At 44.4% G+C, this 17,804-nt stretch overlaps 1 protein-coding gene across 1 annotated transcript in view; it reads left to right on the top strand.

Moving 5' to 3' along the window:
- The window catches only part of LOC105008238 (sister chromatid cohesion protein PDS5 homolog B), a 38,210-nt gene continuing 20,406 nt past the window's right edge, over positions 1 to 17,804 (top strand). The window contains exons 1-10 of the mRNA XM_029121286.2: positions 1 to 86; positions 8,973 to 9,098; positions 10,850 to 11,053; positions 11,696 to 11,782; positions 12,104 to 12,201; positions 13,997 to 14,123; positions 15,570 to 15,650; positions 16,560 to 16,700; positions 16,836 to 16,951; positions 17,041 to 17,135. Of these exons, the coding sequence (XP_028977119.1) occupies positions 8,991 to 9,098; positions 10,850 to 11,053; positions 11,696 to 11,782; positions 12,104 to 12,201; positions 13,997 to 14,123; positions 15,570 to 15,650; positions 16,560 to 16,700; positions 16,836 to 16,951; positions 17,041 to 17,135 (1,057 nt within the window). The 5' untranslated portion in view covers positions 1 to 86; positions 8,973 to 8,990. The remainder of the gene's footprint in view (positions 87 to 8,972; positions 9,099 to 10,849; positions 11,054 to 11,695; positions 11,783 to 12,103; positions 12,202 to 13,996; positions 14,124 to 15,569; positions 15,651 to 16,559; positions 16,701 to 16,835; positions 16,952 to 17,040; positions 17,136 to 17,804) is intronic.

Raw genomic sequence — 17,804 nt, 5'->3', positions numbered from 1 at the left:
CAAATTGGCGCCATTTTGAAGCTCGGAGGTGGAAGAGAGCTACGGAACAGAGGAGAGGATACAATTGATTGCAATTCATAAAAAAGGTAGGAATGATCGAAAACAACGATGGACGTTTAGAATTCAGAGATAATTTTGTGATGATGCATTTTTTAGAGGCTTTTCAGGGATATGTTCGGATCTGTCAAATTAATGTGTTTCTAGATTGGAAGGAGCTGTCCGCTTTCACTGCCCGTGTATTGGCTAGCTGTGTTCGCCTTGCCGCTGTTGTTACACCCGGGTTCCTCAGAGAATGTGGGCGCGTTTGGCTAAGTTAACCTAGCCAGCTAGCAGTATTTTTAAATCACTAGTTAGCCGTGCGTCGAATATTTGTGCATGTTGTCTGTGATTGATTAGCTATGTTCTTTACTCAATCGGAATAACGTAGGAAATGCGGGACTTGCGTGTTGTTGCCTAATGGAATTTGCATCGTTAACTAACGTTTGTTAGCCAGCTACAATAACATGCTATTCAGCTAGCTACTGTGGTGGCCTTGACATACAACCGTGCCATAACAATGCGCACAGCCTGCCATACCAACATAAATGCGTCTACCATTTACAGCACGGTTAACTAGTTAGCCAATGTAGCTAACTTGTTAGCTTTTACAAATCGAGATCTGCATACTTCGTGTCCCTGTTCAGAATATGAATTATTGTAAAGATGTGTGAAAATAATGTTAGCCAGCGTTTATATCACATTTAATTTTTATACCCGAACTTAGTCAGTGGGAACTGGATCTAGAAATCGCTACATGTAGCTAGCGGATTACTCGGTGGTCATAATTAGATTTTTATTAATTATGTAATTCGCGAGTTTTTCTCCGCATGGGTACTATATGAATGTATAATAAAATGTTATTTGCAGAATTGCTAGTATCTTTCCATCATGTAAATGACCGCATGTATTTTATTTCTCGCACCCCCTCCATCTGTTTAGGCTTGAATTACTGTACCACACAGCTTTCTTGCAACTTGGTGCTATATTGACCTTACTAACAACATACTCAGTGTGCAAGGTTCTGACTAATTACATGATCGTGCAACCAATTAGTTAAATTCCTTTAGCTAATCGTAAAGCGTTTAAATGTGTGCAAAAGTTATTTGAATTGGGTTTATTCAAAGTAAACCAAGTAGTTTAGGACCTGGAAAAAACAGTTTATGATTAACGTGTGTGCACAGATATCTACGTGCATGCGGGCACATGTCTGTGCATTAATGCATGAATGGTTGGTGCTGTCCCATAGTATTTTCCCCGTTTAGCATTTTTGTATTTTTTATGCATGATGTTATCCCTGGGCTTTGACTAAGTAATTCCAAAACTTTGCATTTCCCATTTGTCAACTGTCCTTATGTAAACTTGCTATTGTGTTTTGGATCATTGTCTTCCTGCATGATCCAGTGCTTCTATGATGCCAAGGCACTGAGGTCCTGATGCTTCCAAACATGCCCAAACCATGACACTACTACCACCATGCTGCACTGTTGATATGCTTTGGAATGTGTTTTTGTTATTTCACTCCAGGACATAACAGGGCGAGCTAGACAAAAAGTTCCCCTTTTCTTATCTGACCCCAATACATTGTTCCAGAACTCTTGGATGATGCAGGTTTATTTGGGGGCAAATGTACAATGAGCATTCAGCCTAAGAAATAGCGTTGTAACCCTTTCCAAAATGAGCGGCAATTTTTTTTCTCACTTTTATTGTGAAACAATGTGCCTCTAGGACCTCGGCTGACAATATCACTCAGAAAATAAGGGTTAGCTGATTTTTATTGGTCTGGCCTGGTATTTACCACAGTACTCAAGCTGCCAACCCTATGTATCCCTTTCATTGAGTTGAGTGAAATTATCTTGAGTTGGGCTGGCAATCACTTCCTCAGACCCACCGACAGCATGTTTTCTTGCCTTGCACACCAAACAATTAAAGATGCAACCCAGTTTGTAATTTTCTTCGCTTCCCCTCGTTCTCTTCCTCCTCCTTTCTACTCACGCGTCTTTCAGTTTCGGTGAGGCTCTTGTGCCGCCCGTTCAGTCACAGCAGCAGTGTAACGGTGTGTAACGGGCTGACTCTTCATATCTTTTTAATACATGGTGCCAGGCAACTTTTCCTTACAGAGGCTCTATGCAGATAACCACATTTAACTTCGCTCCCTGGCATCGGTGGCTTTCTTAACACTCTTTCTCTCGTCCTCCTGTTTTTCTCTCTGTCTGTGTGTTTGCCGCACTGTTTGTCCTATTTCCTGTCATGTGCCTCATTTCACCTCTGTAAGTTTGCCCCGGACTGGTGTCTAGTCGTTCCTCTCATTGTTTGTAGACAGACACCCTGTCGCCATGGTTACCGTGGCTCTAGGGCCAAAGTTCAGTCTGGGTTAGAGTTCAAGTGCATGTTTTTTTGTTTACTTAATACTTTCTTCAGAGGGGCGAGAGAGAGCGAACCCTTTACTCACCAGAGGGGGTGGGAGACCCTTCACCTCTGAGGGGAGAGAAAAAAATGAGGGTCAGGTGGGGTGAGGGAAGGAGGGCCTCAGGTGGAGACTCCTGACATGACAAATGAGTAATAATGGCAATACAACATGTCCAATAGATTTGGCATCCGCACCATGGAGTGCAGAATATCAATCATCCAACACCCTGTGTAGCGATGGGAATCATTTTGCTCTGTACCTTTCTGTCCGCAGCATTCTCAGAGTTGCAATCACTCTGCTGACAGAAAGCCCCCACACCTCGTCCTCACCCCTGTTGTAAACTAATATACCCCCGTCCACTCTGCCTGATGGGGGATTGACTTTCGGGAGATAAATTAGGAAACTGCGCAATACAGGCCCATCCAACAGATCTGACAGCTGCAGGCCGTGTGTGTATCAGGCTCTCAGCCACTGAATGACACCGTCTGATGAAGTGTCTTCACCCCTTACCCTGGATCAGCTTTAGTCTAACAGAAACCCTCTCCAGAGTGGTTGGAGCGTCAGGCCAGTAACCAGAAGGCTTCTAGTTTGAATCCCTGAGCAGACTAACATTAGTTGATCTGCCCTTCAACAAAGCAGGACTCCACCCTCTGAGTTGCGGTAGGCTGATTAACTGCCCACCACTGGTTTGTACAATACATGCTTGATGACTCAAACAGATATTTTCCTTGTATGCGATTGCTCGTCGTTAATGTTTCAACTGCGCTTTTCTGCTGTGAATAGCATATCTTTTTATTTCTACTATTCTTTTTTACAGCCTATTGATCCTGTGAAAATATGTGAGGGGCATTTTGACGGCCCTGGTTGGAATTCATTTGAATACACATTTCGGTTGATCTTCTGCTTGGGATCCCTTTGACTTCTTGCTCTTCTTCAACATTTTCTTAGTACGACTACGAAAATTATTGGAGTTCTGTTATAGAAGTGAGGTGTACCTTTTTTGTAAATGTCGTTCACCGTTTCCACTTTTTATGTTACAGCCTTATTCTAAAATGGATTAAGTTGATTTTATAAATAAATAAATACATTTTATTCCTCATTGGTCTACACACAGTACCCCATAATGACCAAGTAAATGCAGGTTGTTCAGATTTTTTATACATTTATAAAAATATCTGAAATATCACTTGTATGTATTCTGACCCCTTTACTCAGTACTTTCTTGAAACACATTTACAACAATTAGTCTTGTAGGGTATGACACTACAAGCTTGGCACAGATGTATTTGGGGATTTCTTCAAATTTTTCACAAATCTTCTCAAACTCTGTCGCCGCACAGACATTTTCAGGTGTCTCCAGGGATGATTGGTCGGGTTCAGCTCTGGCTGGGCCACACAGAGATATTCAGAGACTTGTCCTAAAGCCATTCCTGGATTGCCTTTGCTGTGTGCTTAGGGTTGTTGTCCTGTTGGAAGATGAACCTTGGTCCCTATCTGAGGTCTTGAGGACTCTGGGGCAGATCTTGTCATAAAGGATCTTTCTGTACTTTCCCCATAAATTTTTACTTGATCCTGACTAGTCTGCATGTCCTTAATGCTGAAAAAAATCCCCACCCCAAGATGCTTCCACCACCATTGGTCACCATAGCAGGTAATGAGGGGTGCCTCATTTGCTCCAAACTTGACGCTTGTAATTCAGGCCAGAGAGTTCAGTCTTGGTTTCATCAGGCCGGAGAATCTTATTTCTAATTTTTGGAGTCCTTTTGGGTGCCTTTTGGCAAACTCCAAGTTGCCTGTCATGTGCCAGGAGTATGTTCTGTCTGGCCCCTCTAGAATAAAGGCCTGATTGGGAGAGTGCTGCAGAGATGGTGGTTCTTCTGGAAGTTTCTCCCATTTTTATAAAGGCAAAGTTCTACAGTGTGACAATTTCAGTAGCTTATGCCAAAATCATAATTCATAAGTTTTAGCATCTGAAATTTTCTCTTCTGCAAACCAAACATGGCTGTAGTGTTTCGGCTGTTTAATTTCATACCTGGTAATCACAATCAAACTAACCGGAGGGACTATTAGTTTCCTGGTTGCCTCCTTGCCCGGCTCTAGGAAGTGTCAGTCACACCAAACTTCCTCCATTTTAAGATTCAGTCCACTGTTTTCTTGGGGACCTTCAATGCTGCCAACAATTTTTTTTGTTCCCTTCCTTGTGTCCCTAGACATTATCCTGTCCTGACCTTTTACCTTTATCCTCATGGCTTGGTTTTTGCTCTGACATACACTGTTAACTGTTGAACCTTATATAGACAGGTGTTTGCTTTTCCAAATCTTGTCCAATCATTTGAATTTACAACAGGTGTACTCCAGTCAAGTTGTAGAAACATCTCAAGGATGATCAGTTGGAACGGGATGCACCTGACTGTCATGGCATTTACTGCAGAGAACAAAAAAAATTATTTTCCACAGGCCTGGCGAAACATTAGGCTAGAGCAAGGGATTTGGTTAGCCACTAGACAGGCAATACAAACCCCTTTGCTTCCACCCCTGCGCCAGCCCTGCTCCCATCCCCCGCGCCTAGCCCTGCTCCTGTCATCCGCACCTTGCCCTGCTCCTATCCCCCGCGACTAGCCCTGCTCCTATCCCCCGCGACTAGCCCTGCTCCCATCCCCCGCGCCTAGCCTTGCTCCCATCCCCTGCGCCTAGCCCTTCTCCCGGCCGCGGAGGGATGGGCTTCCTCTTTGGCAGCAGTTGGGAGGTGGGAAAGAGGTCAGAGACAAAACGGTATGGCAGACAGCCAGGCTGTTGAAGCCGGGATGGTTGTGGTTGGAAGCTCAATGCTGCAGCATAGTTCTGGCTGGCTTGGTTCCACGCTGGCTACTGTGAAATGTGTTCGGATGGATGGATTAGGCAAACTGATGAGGAACGCATGCATGCGTGGATGGATTAGGCTGAAGGTAAAGTAGAACCGATGCAGTAAAATGGGAAAAATATGAATGGCCTTTTAATCTCTCCGGGACAGACTTGAATGGTCCATATGACTGTACCAACAACACGGTCTGTGGCAGGCGTGGCAGCCCTCCTTGGCATTTCACCCACAACAATTATCTTGGGTTTACAGAGAACGGCCCGTAAAACCAAAAGGCTCCAGTCCCCCTCAGTTCTTGGAACAGTATGTCCGTGTAGGAGGACGAAGGAGAGTGGCATGGGGCGTGCGAGCTAGTCCACCAGAAATGGGCAAACGCCAGTGTGTTGCAGCGTTGATGTACACCAGGCCATTTTGCGACGAACAACACGACATTCCCTGTCAAGGACGGGCTAATGCAGCTGACGACCACGTTGGGTTCCAAATGTGTCCGTGAAAAATCAGAAGCATCGTCTCCAGCGGGTGCAGGATAACCATCACCAGACATTCAAGGAGTAAAAATAAACAACAGCACGGCATGGTCCAACAAATCCAGGTTCTCTTTATTTATGAGGCCTGCATGGCTGTTGTAGTATCAGATGTGCCCACTGAGTGTTACGTGGAGACGTCAACAACCAACGATATGTGTAAGATATCGAGATGGATTTGTTTTTCCGACGTGTATGGCAAGTATCTGCTTTGTCTGTGTTTTTGCAAAAGAAAATGTTTGCATTTCAGAAGGGAGGAGGCAGCTGGCTCATGGACCACTCATTTTCCAAGAGATGGAAGGAGTTATTTTGTTCCCGTCTCATCTCTTAAGTAAACATTGTTCCATTAATTTCCTCCTACCCAGTTCCTGGTTAAGAAACAACTTCACAACAATGGTGTTTCCACAACACGTTTAATATTAAAGGAGGTTGGTCTGTTTTGATAATGTGTTTAATTGGCAATAGCCAAAGCATAACACTTTGCATTTAGGCCAAAATCTACAACTTTTATTTTGAAATAATTTTGCACAGAATCTCCTCCGGCGTTTGTTTGCGAGTCCTTGAGTAAAGGTGGGCTTTCCTGAGTAAGTAGGTGGGCTTTCCTTGACACCCTGCCATGCAAATGGATTTGTGGTGTAGTTGGGATGTTGTCACATGGGCGCACACACAGGCTTGCCTCAGATGGCCTCTAAACGTTCTCCTACTTACATCCTCCTGTTTGGAGGGACAGTCTGATCTGGGCAGGATTATTGGTGGTGCCATACACCTTATTGTTTTGGGTATTGACCCTGAACATGATAGAGCGTCTGACCCGTTCTTTAGTTCTGGGTTAACCAGGATTACTTGCCTGCAGAAACCATGTCATCCTGGTGCTGGGACTGTAGTTTTCCCTGACGTGGTAAGTGTCCCATGTGGCACCTTATTTGCCGTGTTTAAAGTAGTGAACTGAACATGTTACCATTTACCGTGTTTAAAGTAGTGAACTGAACATGTTACCATTTACCGTGTTTAAAGTAGTGAACTGAACTTTCTATAGGAGAATGTTTCCCAGTACTGTAATCTGGGTGTCCAAAATTACGTCCTATTCCCTACTGAACAGACAGAAGACCCCAGGGCCTTCTAGTAGTGCACCAAGTATACAGAATAGAGTGCCGTTTGGGCTGTCGCCATGGTCCAGAGTACTCAGAATAGCCTGCCTCATTAGATGTTTTAGGCTATTCCAAGTATGATTCTCTTACTTGGAAGAGAAAAATTAAATGGCAGCATTTAATGTAGCCCCTCTGTGTTTCTAAATTGATTACATATGCAAAGCTGCATGTTCGCGGCTCAAGTCCATCCTCTGTGACAGCATTGACAATGTTCCTGGCATCGTCTGATGGTACGGGGATTATGTAGAGTTTCCACAGTCACGTTCAGTTTTTCTTCCAGATGTGTTTTTGTGTTATTCGTGAAGGCAGTGAGTCATGATTCTTATCTCCCATGTCGGGGTAATGGTATTGGCCGACACTCTTACGACACAGACGCTACCAGCGTTGCGTTGCCGTTGGCGTCATGTCAACGGAATGTTACACCAGATACCCACCGAAAAGATTTTCCCATTAGTGTTTTCATTCACCAGACAGAATGAAGCCACTGAGGATTGAACCATGTGATTTGTGAAGCTTAGAAGCTGCGGCGGAATGCGATGCACCGTGAGCAGTATAGCAGTATAAATTCCTCCTGACGCCCTGCACTGCATTTTACAGTTTTTGCTTACATTTCCAGTGACTTACATGTAGCGCGTTCATCTTAAGATGTCTAGTTGAGGTAACATCATGTGGCAGGGCCGTTCCTTATTTTATGTTAGTCGGGTTTCAGAAGTCTTCAGAAGATGGGCCGGGACTGTGTGTGGTCAGGCGGTGTCAGAAGTGGGAAATGGGGAGTAGTTCCCGAGTGCCATTCTCATAGCCGTGGTAGGAAAGGCCATGAGGGGATATGACTGGGCCATGTGGCTTGGTGCATTGAGGGGCAGGCTGGAACTGAGCCCTGTGGGACACCATAGCGAGAGCATTTGATGGCGAAACAGAGCCTCTCCGAGTCACCTGGTGCGAGTGGCATGACAGAGGTGATGCTCAGGGTGGGAAACGCCCGAACCAGAGAGGTTATTGAGAAGGCTCTGATGATTGTTCTGACCTTGTAGCGAAACACAAGGTGCATTGGCCAATTCCTTGATGGCTACATCATACTTGTAGCGATTACAATAAATGCTGAAACAGACAGGTGTTGAAACTGCACTCTACTGAACCATCAAGTATGGGCGCATTTCTGCACCTGTAAGCATACAATTTTGTAAAAAGGTGTGTGCACTCACTGGAAAGTCAGATTTGCGCACACAAAAATGCTTATAGATGTCTCTAAGAGCTCCAGGGTAGCATCAAAGGATCTAGAGGCCTCTGTTGACGCGATGTAGAAGTTAATGTGTCAACTGTCAAAGAGACGGCACAAACCTGACCTACATATGAGGTCCGGAAGGAGCAGTCTCTGCTCTCAAAAAAGAATGTCAGCATTACTGAAGTTTGACGGCGTTGTTTGGCTGCAATACCAGACACCATGTTTGGCCAAAACGAAACATATCCTTTAAATAGAAGAACCTCATACAAACTGGTAGCATGGAAGCGGTGTCATTAAGGTTTGGGGCTGCTTTGCTTCTTCAGGGCCTGGCCAACTGGTCTTGAGTCAACCATGAGTTTCACAGCAGTGCTCTAAAGAAGAGTGGGGGGGGGGAAAGTCAGTGTAAAAGACTGATAGACAGTTACTGGAAATGGCTACATGGGGTTATTTAAGTTAAATAATTGGGCAACAATGGCTGTTAAAACTAAGTATGTACTCTGAAATATACATTTCTTATGATTATTGATGCTATTGAAACTGTTTTAGTGTGATTTGTCACAATTAGGTAAAAATCTATGTCAAGTTAGTGAAACCAATCTAGCTATTGCTCTTGTAATTGATATGGCCTGGTCGTCATGAGCACAGAAATGCTGTTACACCCCCCAGTATTGTTACACCATTCCAAAACACAATCTGACATTTGAAAGAGAACTGTTGACAACAGATGACGACCCGAATCGGGGAACTCTGCTGACTGCCGTGTGTCTCCCTGCAGGAGCACTGAGCTGGGAGCATGGCTCACTCTAAGGCTCGAGCGGCCGACGGGAAGGTCACCTACCCCCCTGGGGTCAAGGAGATATCCAGCAACATCTCCAAGGAGGAGATGGTCCGTCGGCTCAAGGTCAGTACCGTCGCAACCACACGCTGAGAGTGAACGTAGCTTAGCGGCTAGTGTTGGGCAAGTGACCTGAAGCTTTGCCAGTTCTAATCCTTGAACCGTCAAGGTGATCTATTGACTTGCATTTGAGCAAGGCACTTAACCCTAATTGCGTGAGAATTGCAGTGAAGTAGTTTACTCTGATTCCACTACCTGAACCTGTCTTAGGATGAGTGGGATACGTCAAAATCAAATTTCCATTTCACACCTACACGCGTCTTCTTTAGTCCTTATTACCTACACGCGGCTTCTTTAGTCCTTATTACCTACACGCGTCTTCTTTAGTCCTTCATACCTACACGCGTCTTCTTTAGTCCTTCATACCTACACGCGGCTTCTTTAGTCCTTATTACCTACACGCGTCTTCTTTAGTCCTTCATACCTACACGCGTCGTCTTTAGTCCTTCATACCTACACGCGTCGTCTTTAGTCCTTCATACCTACACGCGTCTTCTTTAGTCCTTATTACCTACACGCGTCTTCTCTAGTCCTTCATACCTACACGCGTCTTCTTTAGTCCTTCATACCTACACGCGTCTTCTTTAGTCCTTATTACCTACACGCGTCTTCTTTAGTCCTTATTACCTACACGCGTCTTCTTTAGTCCTTATTACCTACACGCGTCTTCTTTAGTCCTTATTACCTACACGCGTCTTCTTTAGTCCTTATTACCTACACGCGTCTTCTTTAGTCCTTCATACCTACACGCGTCTTCTTTAGTCCTTCATACCTACACGCGTCTTCTTTAGTCCTTCATACCTACACGCGTCGTCTTTAGTCCTTCATACCTACACGCGTCTTCTTTAGTCCTTCATACCTACACGCGTCTTCTCTAGTCCTTCATACCTACACGCGTCTTCTTTAGTCCTTCATACCTACACGCGTCTTCTTTAGTCCTTCATACCTACACGCGTCTTCTTTAGTCCTTCATACCTACACGCGTCTTCTTTAGTCCTTCATACCTACACGCGTCTTCTTTAGTCCTTATTACCTACACGCGTCTTCTTTAGTCCTTATTACCTACACGCGTCTTCTTTAGTCCTTATTACCTACACGCGTCTTCTTTAGTCCTTATTACCTACACGCGTCTTCTTTAGTACTTATTACCTACACGCGTCTTCTTTAGTACTTATTACCTACACGCGTCTTCTTTAGTACTTATTACCTACACGCGTCTTCTTTAGTCCTTCATACCTGCACGCGTCTTCTTTAGTCCTTCATACCTGCACGCGTCTTCTTTAGTCCTTCATACCTGCACGCGTCTTCTTTAGTCCTTCATACCTGCACGCGTCTTCTTTAGTCCTTATTACCTGCACGCGTCTTCTTTAGTCCTTATTACCTGCACGCGTCTTCTTTAGTCCTTATTACCTACACGCGTCGTCTTTAGTCCTTATTACCTACACGCGTCGTCTTTAGTCCTTATTACCTACACGCGTCGTCTTTAGTCCTTATTACCTACACGCGTCGTCTTTAGTCCTTATTACCTACACACGTATAGGACTTTTGGTACCTGAATATGTGTGCTGTAGGACACATTTGTTTATCACGTTTCTTGTTATTTATTAAGTTTGACATGACTTGTTGCTTGACTAATTATTTATTATTTTCTTTATTGCTTGACTTGTGTGGAGAAATCACTGGATCTGGATGTTGACGAGAAGTTAGTGTAGCTCGACCTGTCACATGAATTAATCAGTTACCGTCTTTATTTCCAGATGGTGGTGAAGACGTTCATGGACATGGATCAGGACAGCGAGGAGGAGAAGGAGCTCTATCTCAACCTGGCACTCCACCTGGCATCAGACTTCTTCCTGAAGCACCCTGACAAGGACGTTCGCCTCCTAGTGGCCTGCTGCCTCGCTGACATCTTCAGGATCTACGCCCCCGAGGCGCCGTACACTTCACCCGACAAACTGAAGGTCAGAGCCGTACTGTGGTAATGGTAATTGGTTAGGTCAGATTCTAACCTAGATCTAGCAGTACTGTAGTGACTGTAATGTTGTTTGCTCCTTGGGGTTTAAGGCCATGTGTTTAGTAAAAGCACTTTGTGACATCTGCTGGTGTGAAAAGGGGCTTTATAAATAAATGTGATTGATTGATTAATGGTTAGGTCAGTGTCTAACCTAGATCTAGCCATACACTAGTGACTGTAATGTTAATTGATTAGGTCAGTCTTTCACCTAGATATAGCCATACACTAGTGACTGTAATGTTAATTGATTAGGTCAGTCTTTCACCTAGATCTAGCCATACTCAAGTGACTGTAATATTAATTGATTAGGTCAGTCTTTCACCTAGATCTAGCCATGCTGTAATGTTCCATGGCTGCGTTAGAGGCATAGCTAGATCTTTAATGGCTAGGTCAGTCTAATCTAGAGATTACCTTACCTGACTAGGGCAATGTCAGAGCCAGAGTGTGATACAAAAATGATGCAACACTTTCAATGCAAGATCCCTAAAACAACAGACTTATATTGAACTACAGAGTGATCCTGAAAGAAAACATCTGTGCTTTGTCTGTAGACAGCTGTTCATGGTTGTGGTGGGTTTTTTTTTTCCAGGACATCTTCATGTTCATCACTCGCCAGCTGAAAGGACTGGAGGACACCAAGAGTGCTCAATTCAACAGATACTTTTACTTGCTAGAGGTAAGGAGTTAGAGGTCAGATGTTAGGGTTCAGTTCAACAGATTCTGCTCAACATTAGTGTTTAGGGGTCAGTTCAAAAAATGTGTATTGGAGTGGAATGAGTGGTGATGTAGGATGTCTGTTTCTGTAAGTCTTTCCAGCTCCATGAACAGATTTGGGGGAGTCATTATTTTATGACTTGTTTTTTATTTTGATAAATGCAGAAAGAAGCTAGATTTTATTGTTAATGTCATAATGCTGTATAAATTAAAACGAAGAACCTGTCTTGAAGCCTTGGCGTATTCATTTTCCCTCTTTACCTGTCTCACTGTCTCTCTATAGAACATAGCCTGGGTGAAGTCCTATAACATCTGCTTTGAGCTGGAGGACAGCAACGAGATATTTACACAGCTCTACAGGACCCTGTTTCAGGTCATTAAGTATGTACCTTGCTTTCTCTTCTTTTTTCCATCATGCTCTTTTTCCGAGGGGGTATGGGTGCAATTGGGAATGTAGATTTTATTTATTTTTTTAAAGCTAAGTTCTGTACTTTACAGAAACCTTCACGCAAGCGTCAGAAGGATCAGTACATTTGAAACGTTAGCATTATTAACTGCAGTTTTCTAATGTGCAAATAGTAAAAGTATGAATGGCAAGGGAAAGTTAATAAACAAATAAAATAAATCTTGTTTGTGTTTCCATTGCTGTTTGTGCTCCACTGGCTGACCTTTTCTCATAGCAGTGGGTAATGAACCTTGCTGGTGGGATTGCTTGTTGCAGTGTTTTGCCTAACAGACACACACACTTTTTTTTGTCAAACATTTTTGTGGGTCTATATGATTTGTGGAAAATACATGACTAATGTCATGAATTTGGAAGGAGGTTAGGAAGTGCAGCTCAGTTTCCTCCATATTTTATTGGCTGTCTGCCAGTAGCCTGTCATTTGAGAGCCCCTATCCTCTATCCTTCACGCTCACTGTATCCACTCTTTAATGCAATGTATCTCTCAATCTCTTCCATACTGAAATACTAATCTTTCATTGTAAGGACTTTTCTTCTTAACGTTCACTTGCGCTCTCATACTCGCTCCCTCAGTTTTTCTCTCTGCTCAACAACAAGCTTCAGGGTTGTTTTCTAAAGCCGAGCCCACTGAACAAACCAGTACTAGAGGGGTGTGAGTGTGTGTTTGTGTCCGTACCAGTGATTGGAGGGTAAGGATGTTAGGAATTTGAGAAGTATGAGTATGCACTGAGTGGCCATGATAGGTTATGTTTTACACCAGGTTGATAGACAAAAATTGCCCGTAGTCCCTGGTCTGGGATCAGTTTTCCCTCCACAGTCTTGAAAGTATTCTTGAGGGTGGGAAAACCCAGAACCAGTCAGACCCAGCTGACCATCCAGAGGCAATGGATCAGTTTGGGGAACACACTTGGGCTCTTCCTGCTAGCTTCCCTCCTGGACTAGCCTGGCGTCAATGCTAGCTTCCCTCCAGGACTAGCCTGGTATCAATGCTAGCTTCTGCCCCTGAACTAGTCTGGCATCAATGCAAGCTTCCATTCCTGGACTAGCCTGGCATCAATGCAAGATTCCATTCATGGACTAGCCTGGCATCAATGCTAGCTTCCATTCCTGGACTAGCTTGGCATCAATGCTAGCTTCCCTCCAGGACTAGCCTGGTACCAACGCTAGCTTTTCAGGCACATTCAAAAATGGAGAAAAAACTCTAAGACCAACATCTCTCACAACAAATCACAAGCTTGGATAGATTGGGTTGAATCTATGGGCTGAAATGTGCTCATGTTTTCTCAGTGGGAACGGCAGTGATTTTTCAATGCTTTTTTACATTTCTGATACCTCACTGGTGCATGTTTTCATGTGAAGGAGCAGAGACGTCTTAACTGTAGCCATTTGAAGGTTGCGGAAGTAGCCGACTGGCTTGAGACCACTCCAGGACTGGTTCACTGGGCTTTACAGGCCCGCGGTCCCTGGGCTTTACAGGCCCGCGGTCCCTGGGCTTTACAGGCCCGCGGTCCCTGGGCTTTACAGGCCCGCGGTCCCTGGGCTTTACAGGCCCGCGGTCCCTGGGCTTTACAGGCCCGCGGTCCCTGGGCTTTACAGGTCCTATATAGCTCACAAAATTTGACCCATCCGGAATGTAATTTTTATTTCTCATAAATTATTTGGAAGAAAAGCACTAATAAAATTGTTTAATAATTTGACCCTTGGTCTCCGTAGCAACGGGCACAACCAGAAGGTGCACATGCACATGGTGGATCTGATGAGCTCCATCGTGTGTGAAGGAGACAGCGTATCACAGGAACTACTGGACACCGTGCTGGTCAACCTGGTGCCCGCGCACAAGGTACGTACACATTTAAGACAAACATCTCTCACAACAAATCACAAGCTCGAATAGATTGGGTTGAATCTATGGGCTGAAGTGTGCTCATGTTTTCTCAGTGGGAACGGCAGTGATTTTTCAATGCTTTTTTTACATTTCCGATACCTCACTGGTGCATGTTTTCATGTGAAGGAGCAGAGACGTCTTAACTGTAGCCATTCGAAGGTTGTGGAAGTAGCCGGCTGGCTTGAGACCCCTCCAGGACTGGTTCACTGGGCTTAATACCAACTAGCAGTTGCTAGTCTATCCCTGCCCCTACAATTCAGCCTGTCCCTATGCTCAGCAAGATGATGAGACCCCTACTGGTGACTGAAAGCAGTGCAGGACAATGGTTTCCTATTGGGCTCGTTGACACTGTGGTCTGTTCTCCAGGCCCTGAAATGGTTCACCCAGTCCAGGGTGGGTTGGTCAGGTGGGCACATTGTTCTATAGGTCACTACAGCCGTGGCCCTCCGGGAGGTAGGGACCCGTTAAACCGCCCAATGGGCACCCTCCAGGAGGCAGGGACCCGTTAAACCGCCCAATGGGCACTCTCCGGGATGTAGGGACCCGTTAAACCGCCCAATGGCTGCCCTCTGTGAGGTAGGGACCATTCAGACCGGCCAATAGGCGTCCTCCCTAAAGGTAGCGACCTGTCAGAATGGCCAATTGGGAAAACAGACCCTGGAATGGAATCCTGAAATATTTGAAAATGTTTTGAACTTTTGTGTTGAATACGTAAACCGAATATATAGTATTTCTTATTGTGCCATATTGATGTGAATACAATGCATGGGTGGTTTGCAAGGGCTTCCTCAAAAACATCCTTGGTTAAATGTTTACTACCATGCAGTTCATGCTTACCTGGCAGAAAGATGTTCTCCAGCTCCAGAAAAAATTAAGAGACCCCCAAAAAGTTGAAAAGATAAGTTTTGAGTGAAGATCAGAAGTGTTTAATTTCCAGTGGTCTCTTAATTTTAACCCTTCTGTTCCTCACTCAAAACCTTCCCTTTTGACTTTTTTGGAAAGGAAAGAAAAAGGTGCAGTGGTCTCTTACTTTTTTCTGGAGTTGTATTTTGGTCCATCCAGTCAAATCATGTGTGCGCAGCAGAAACATAGCTAAACAACAGCCTTTTTAAATAGGAGAGTTCTATAAAGGGTTAATAAAACAACACCCGGAAAAAACTAAACACAGAAGTAACTTAACCAAGTCAGGCCCCGTGAAGCCTGCCAACACTGACTTATAAACACCTCCTGGTCTGGCTGAATGCTACATAATACCAGATACCTGCACTTCGCTGTGTGTGTATGTATCTGTCATGTGTCAGTTGTTGTTTTTAGTTTCATGGCTGTGTGTCCGTAGCCTGTCATTGTAGAGCCCGGTCTGCCCCTTGCCGCTATCCTTCATACACTTATGTTGTTCTTTAGAACCTCAACAAGCAGGCATATGACCTGGCCAAAGCCCTGCTGAAGAGAACAGCCCAGGCCATAGAGCCGTACATCACTAATGTAAGTACACACTGGGGGGGGCATGAAATGATTCATCTGAAAAATATCTTAATTATGGTTATGACTTGGGATTTTCAAACATGGATGTAAACAGTGCGGATAATCTCACAAAATGTTTTAGATCGTAACCTACATAATGTGCTATTAAACTGAATACAAATCAGGTTAAAGATCAGTGGTTTCTATTTTACACTTACACAAATTTGAAGGTGTAATTTAATGCAGTGGCGTTGGCAGCGTTTGTGACGTTTTCATAGCTGGTTAGGCAAAACTCAACCCTTGACCTATGTTTTTCTCCCATATTAAGCATGTTTGTAAGCACCAACATTGAAGCCAAAACTTTTAATAACCATGCTGTTGTGTAGGCTATGTGGGACAATATGTTTGTGCCACTCGCTAGCTTGAAGCAGGTGACTTCGCTATCAACTATTCAACTAACATTGAAAACCATGTATTTAAACAAAATTAGTTCAGGTATTTAAGTAACCTGCAAAAATACCTACAGCAGCCATAAGAAAACCTAATATGGGTGTATAATTCGTGCCTGTTGCCTCGCGTGAAGCACAATTTATTTACTTATTTTGGAGCTGAAAATCACGTTGGCGATTTGGACATTGCACATTGATTATAATGCGGTAAATCGTGCAGCCCTACATCATAGTTATGGATTGTAAATTAGGAAACATTGTAGCAACATTTTGCCTGTTGTCTTTGGAATATATCGTTTTATACATGAGCGTAAGGCTCTGTTTAAAATCTGTTTGTGTTCATTTGTTTATGGTAATCAATTCTTGGTCTTTAGTGATACGACTCTAGTGGTGTCTCTCTGCCTGTCTCTCTCTGTGTGCGTGTGTACACTAATGCCCTCTTCTCTCTCTACTCCCTCTCTTCTACATGTTCTCCTTTCAGTTCTTCAACCTGGTTTTGATGCTGGGGAAGACGTCGGTCAGTGATCTATCAGAACATGTGTTCGACCTGATCCTGGAGCTCTACAATATAGACAGCCACCTCTTGCTGTCAGTTCTTCCCCAACTGGAGTTCAAACTGAAGGTTCTGACACTCGCTCAGTCTCCCAAACACACTGCTGTCAGTTACACTTGTGCACTGACACGCCCACAGACATGCCCACAGACATGCCCAGTAACATCTCTCTTACAGAATGATCTCCCTACTTCTCTCCTGTAGAGTAATGATAATGATGAGCGTCTCCAGGTGGTCAAGTTGTTGGCCAAGATGTTCGGAGCTAAAGACTCTGAGCTGGCAGCACAGAACAAGCCCCTGTGGCAGTGTTACCTGGGCAGGTGAGAGACAGAACCCTGACATAGCGGTGTCGTTGTATTGAGGTGTGTGTCGTTGTTTTGAGGTGTGTGACGTTGTTTTTGTCCTCCAGGTTTAATGACATCCACGTGCCCATCAGACTGGAGTGTGTCAAGTTTGCCTCTCACTGTCTAATGAACCACCCGGACCTAGCCAAAGACCTCACAGGTAACTACAGACCAATCAGTATTATCATGAACCACCCAGACCTTACAGGTAACTACAGACCAATCAGTATTATCATGAACCACCCAGACCTCAGGGGTAACTACAGACCAATCAGAATTATCATGAACCACCCGGACCTCAGAGGTAACTACAGACCAATCAGAATTATCATGAACCACCCGGACCTCAGGAGTAACTACAGACCAATCAGAATTATCATGAACCACCCAGACCTCAGGGGTAACTACAGACCAATCAGAATTATCATGAACCACCCGGACCTCAGAGGTAACTACAGACCAATCAGAATTATCATGAACCACCCGGACCTCAGGGGTAACTACAGACCAATCAGAATTATCATGAACCACCCAGACCTCAGGGGTAACTACAGACCAATCAGAATTATCATGAACCACCCGGACCTCAGAGGTAACTACAGACCAATCAGAATTATCATGAACCACCCGGACCTCAGGGGTAACTACAGACCAATCAGAATTATCATGAACCACCCGGACCTCAGGGGTAACTACAGACCAATCAGAATTATCATGAACCACCCGGACCTCAGGGGTAACTACAGACCAATCAGAATTATCATGAACCACGCAGACCTCAGGGGTGAGACCCACATTGATTAATGAATCAAGTAGACTGTCAGGCAAC

This window comes from Esox lucius, chromosome 7, assembly GCF_011004845.1.
Source record: "Esox lucius isolate fEsoLuc1 chromosome 7, fEsoLuc1.pri, whole genome shotgun sequence".
Classification (NCBI taxonomy): Eukaryota; Metazoa; Chordata; class Actinopteri; order Esociformes; family Esocidae; genus Esox; species Esox lucius.
The sequence above is the reverse complement of the archived record's forward strand: the minus strand, read 5'-3'. Positions and strand labels throughout refer to the sequence as shown.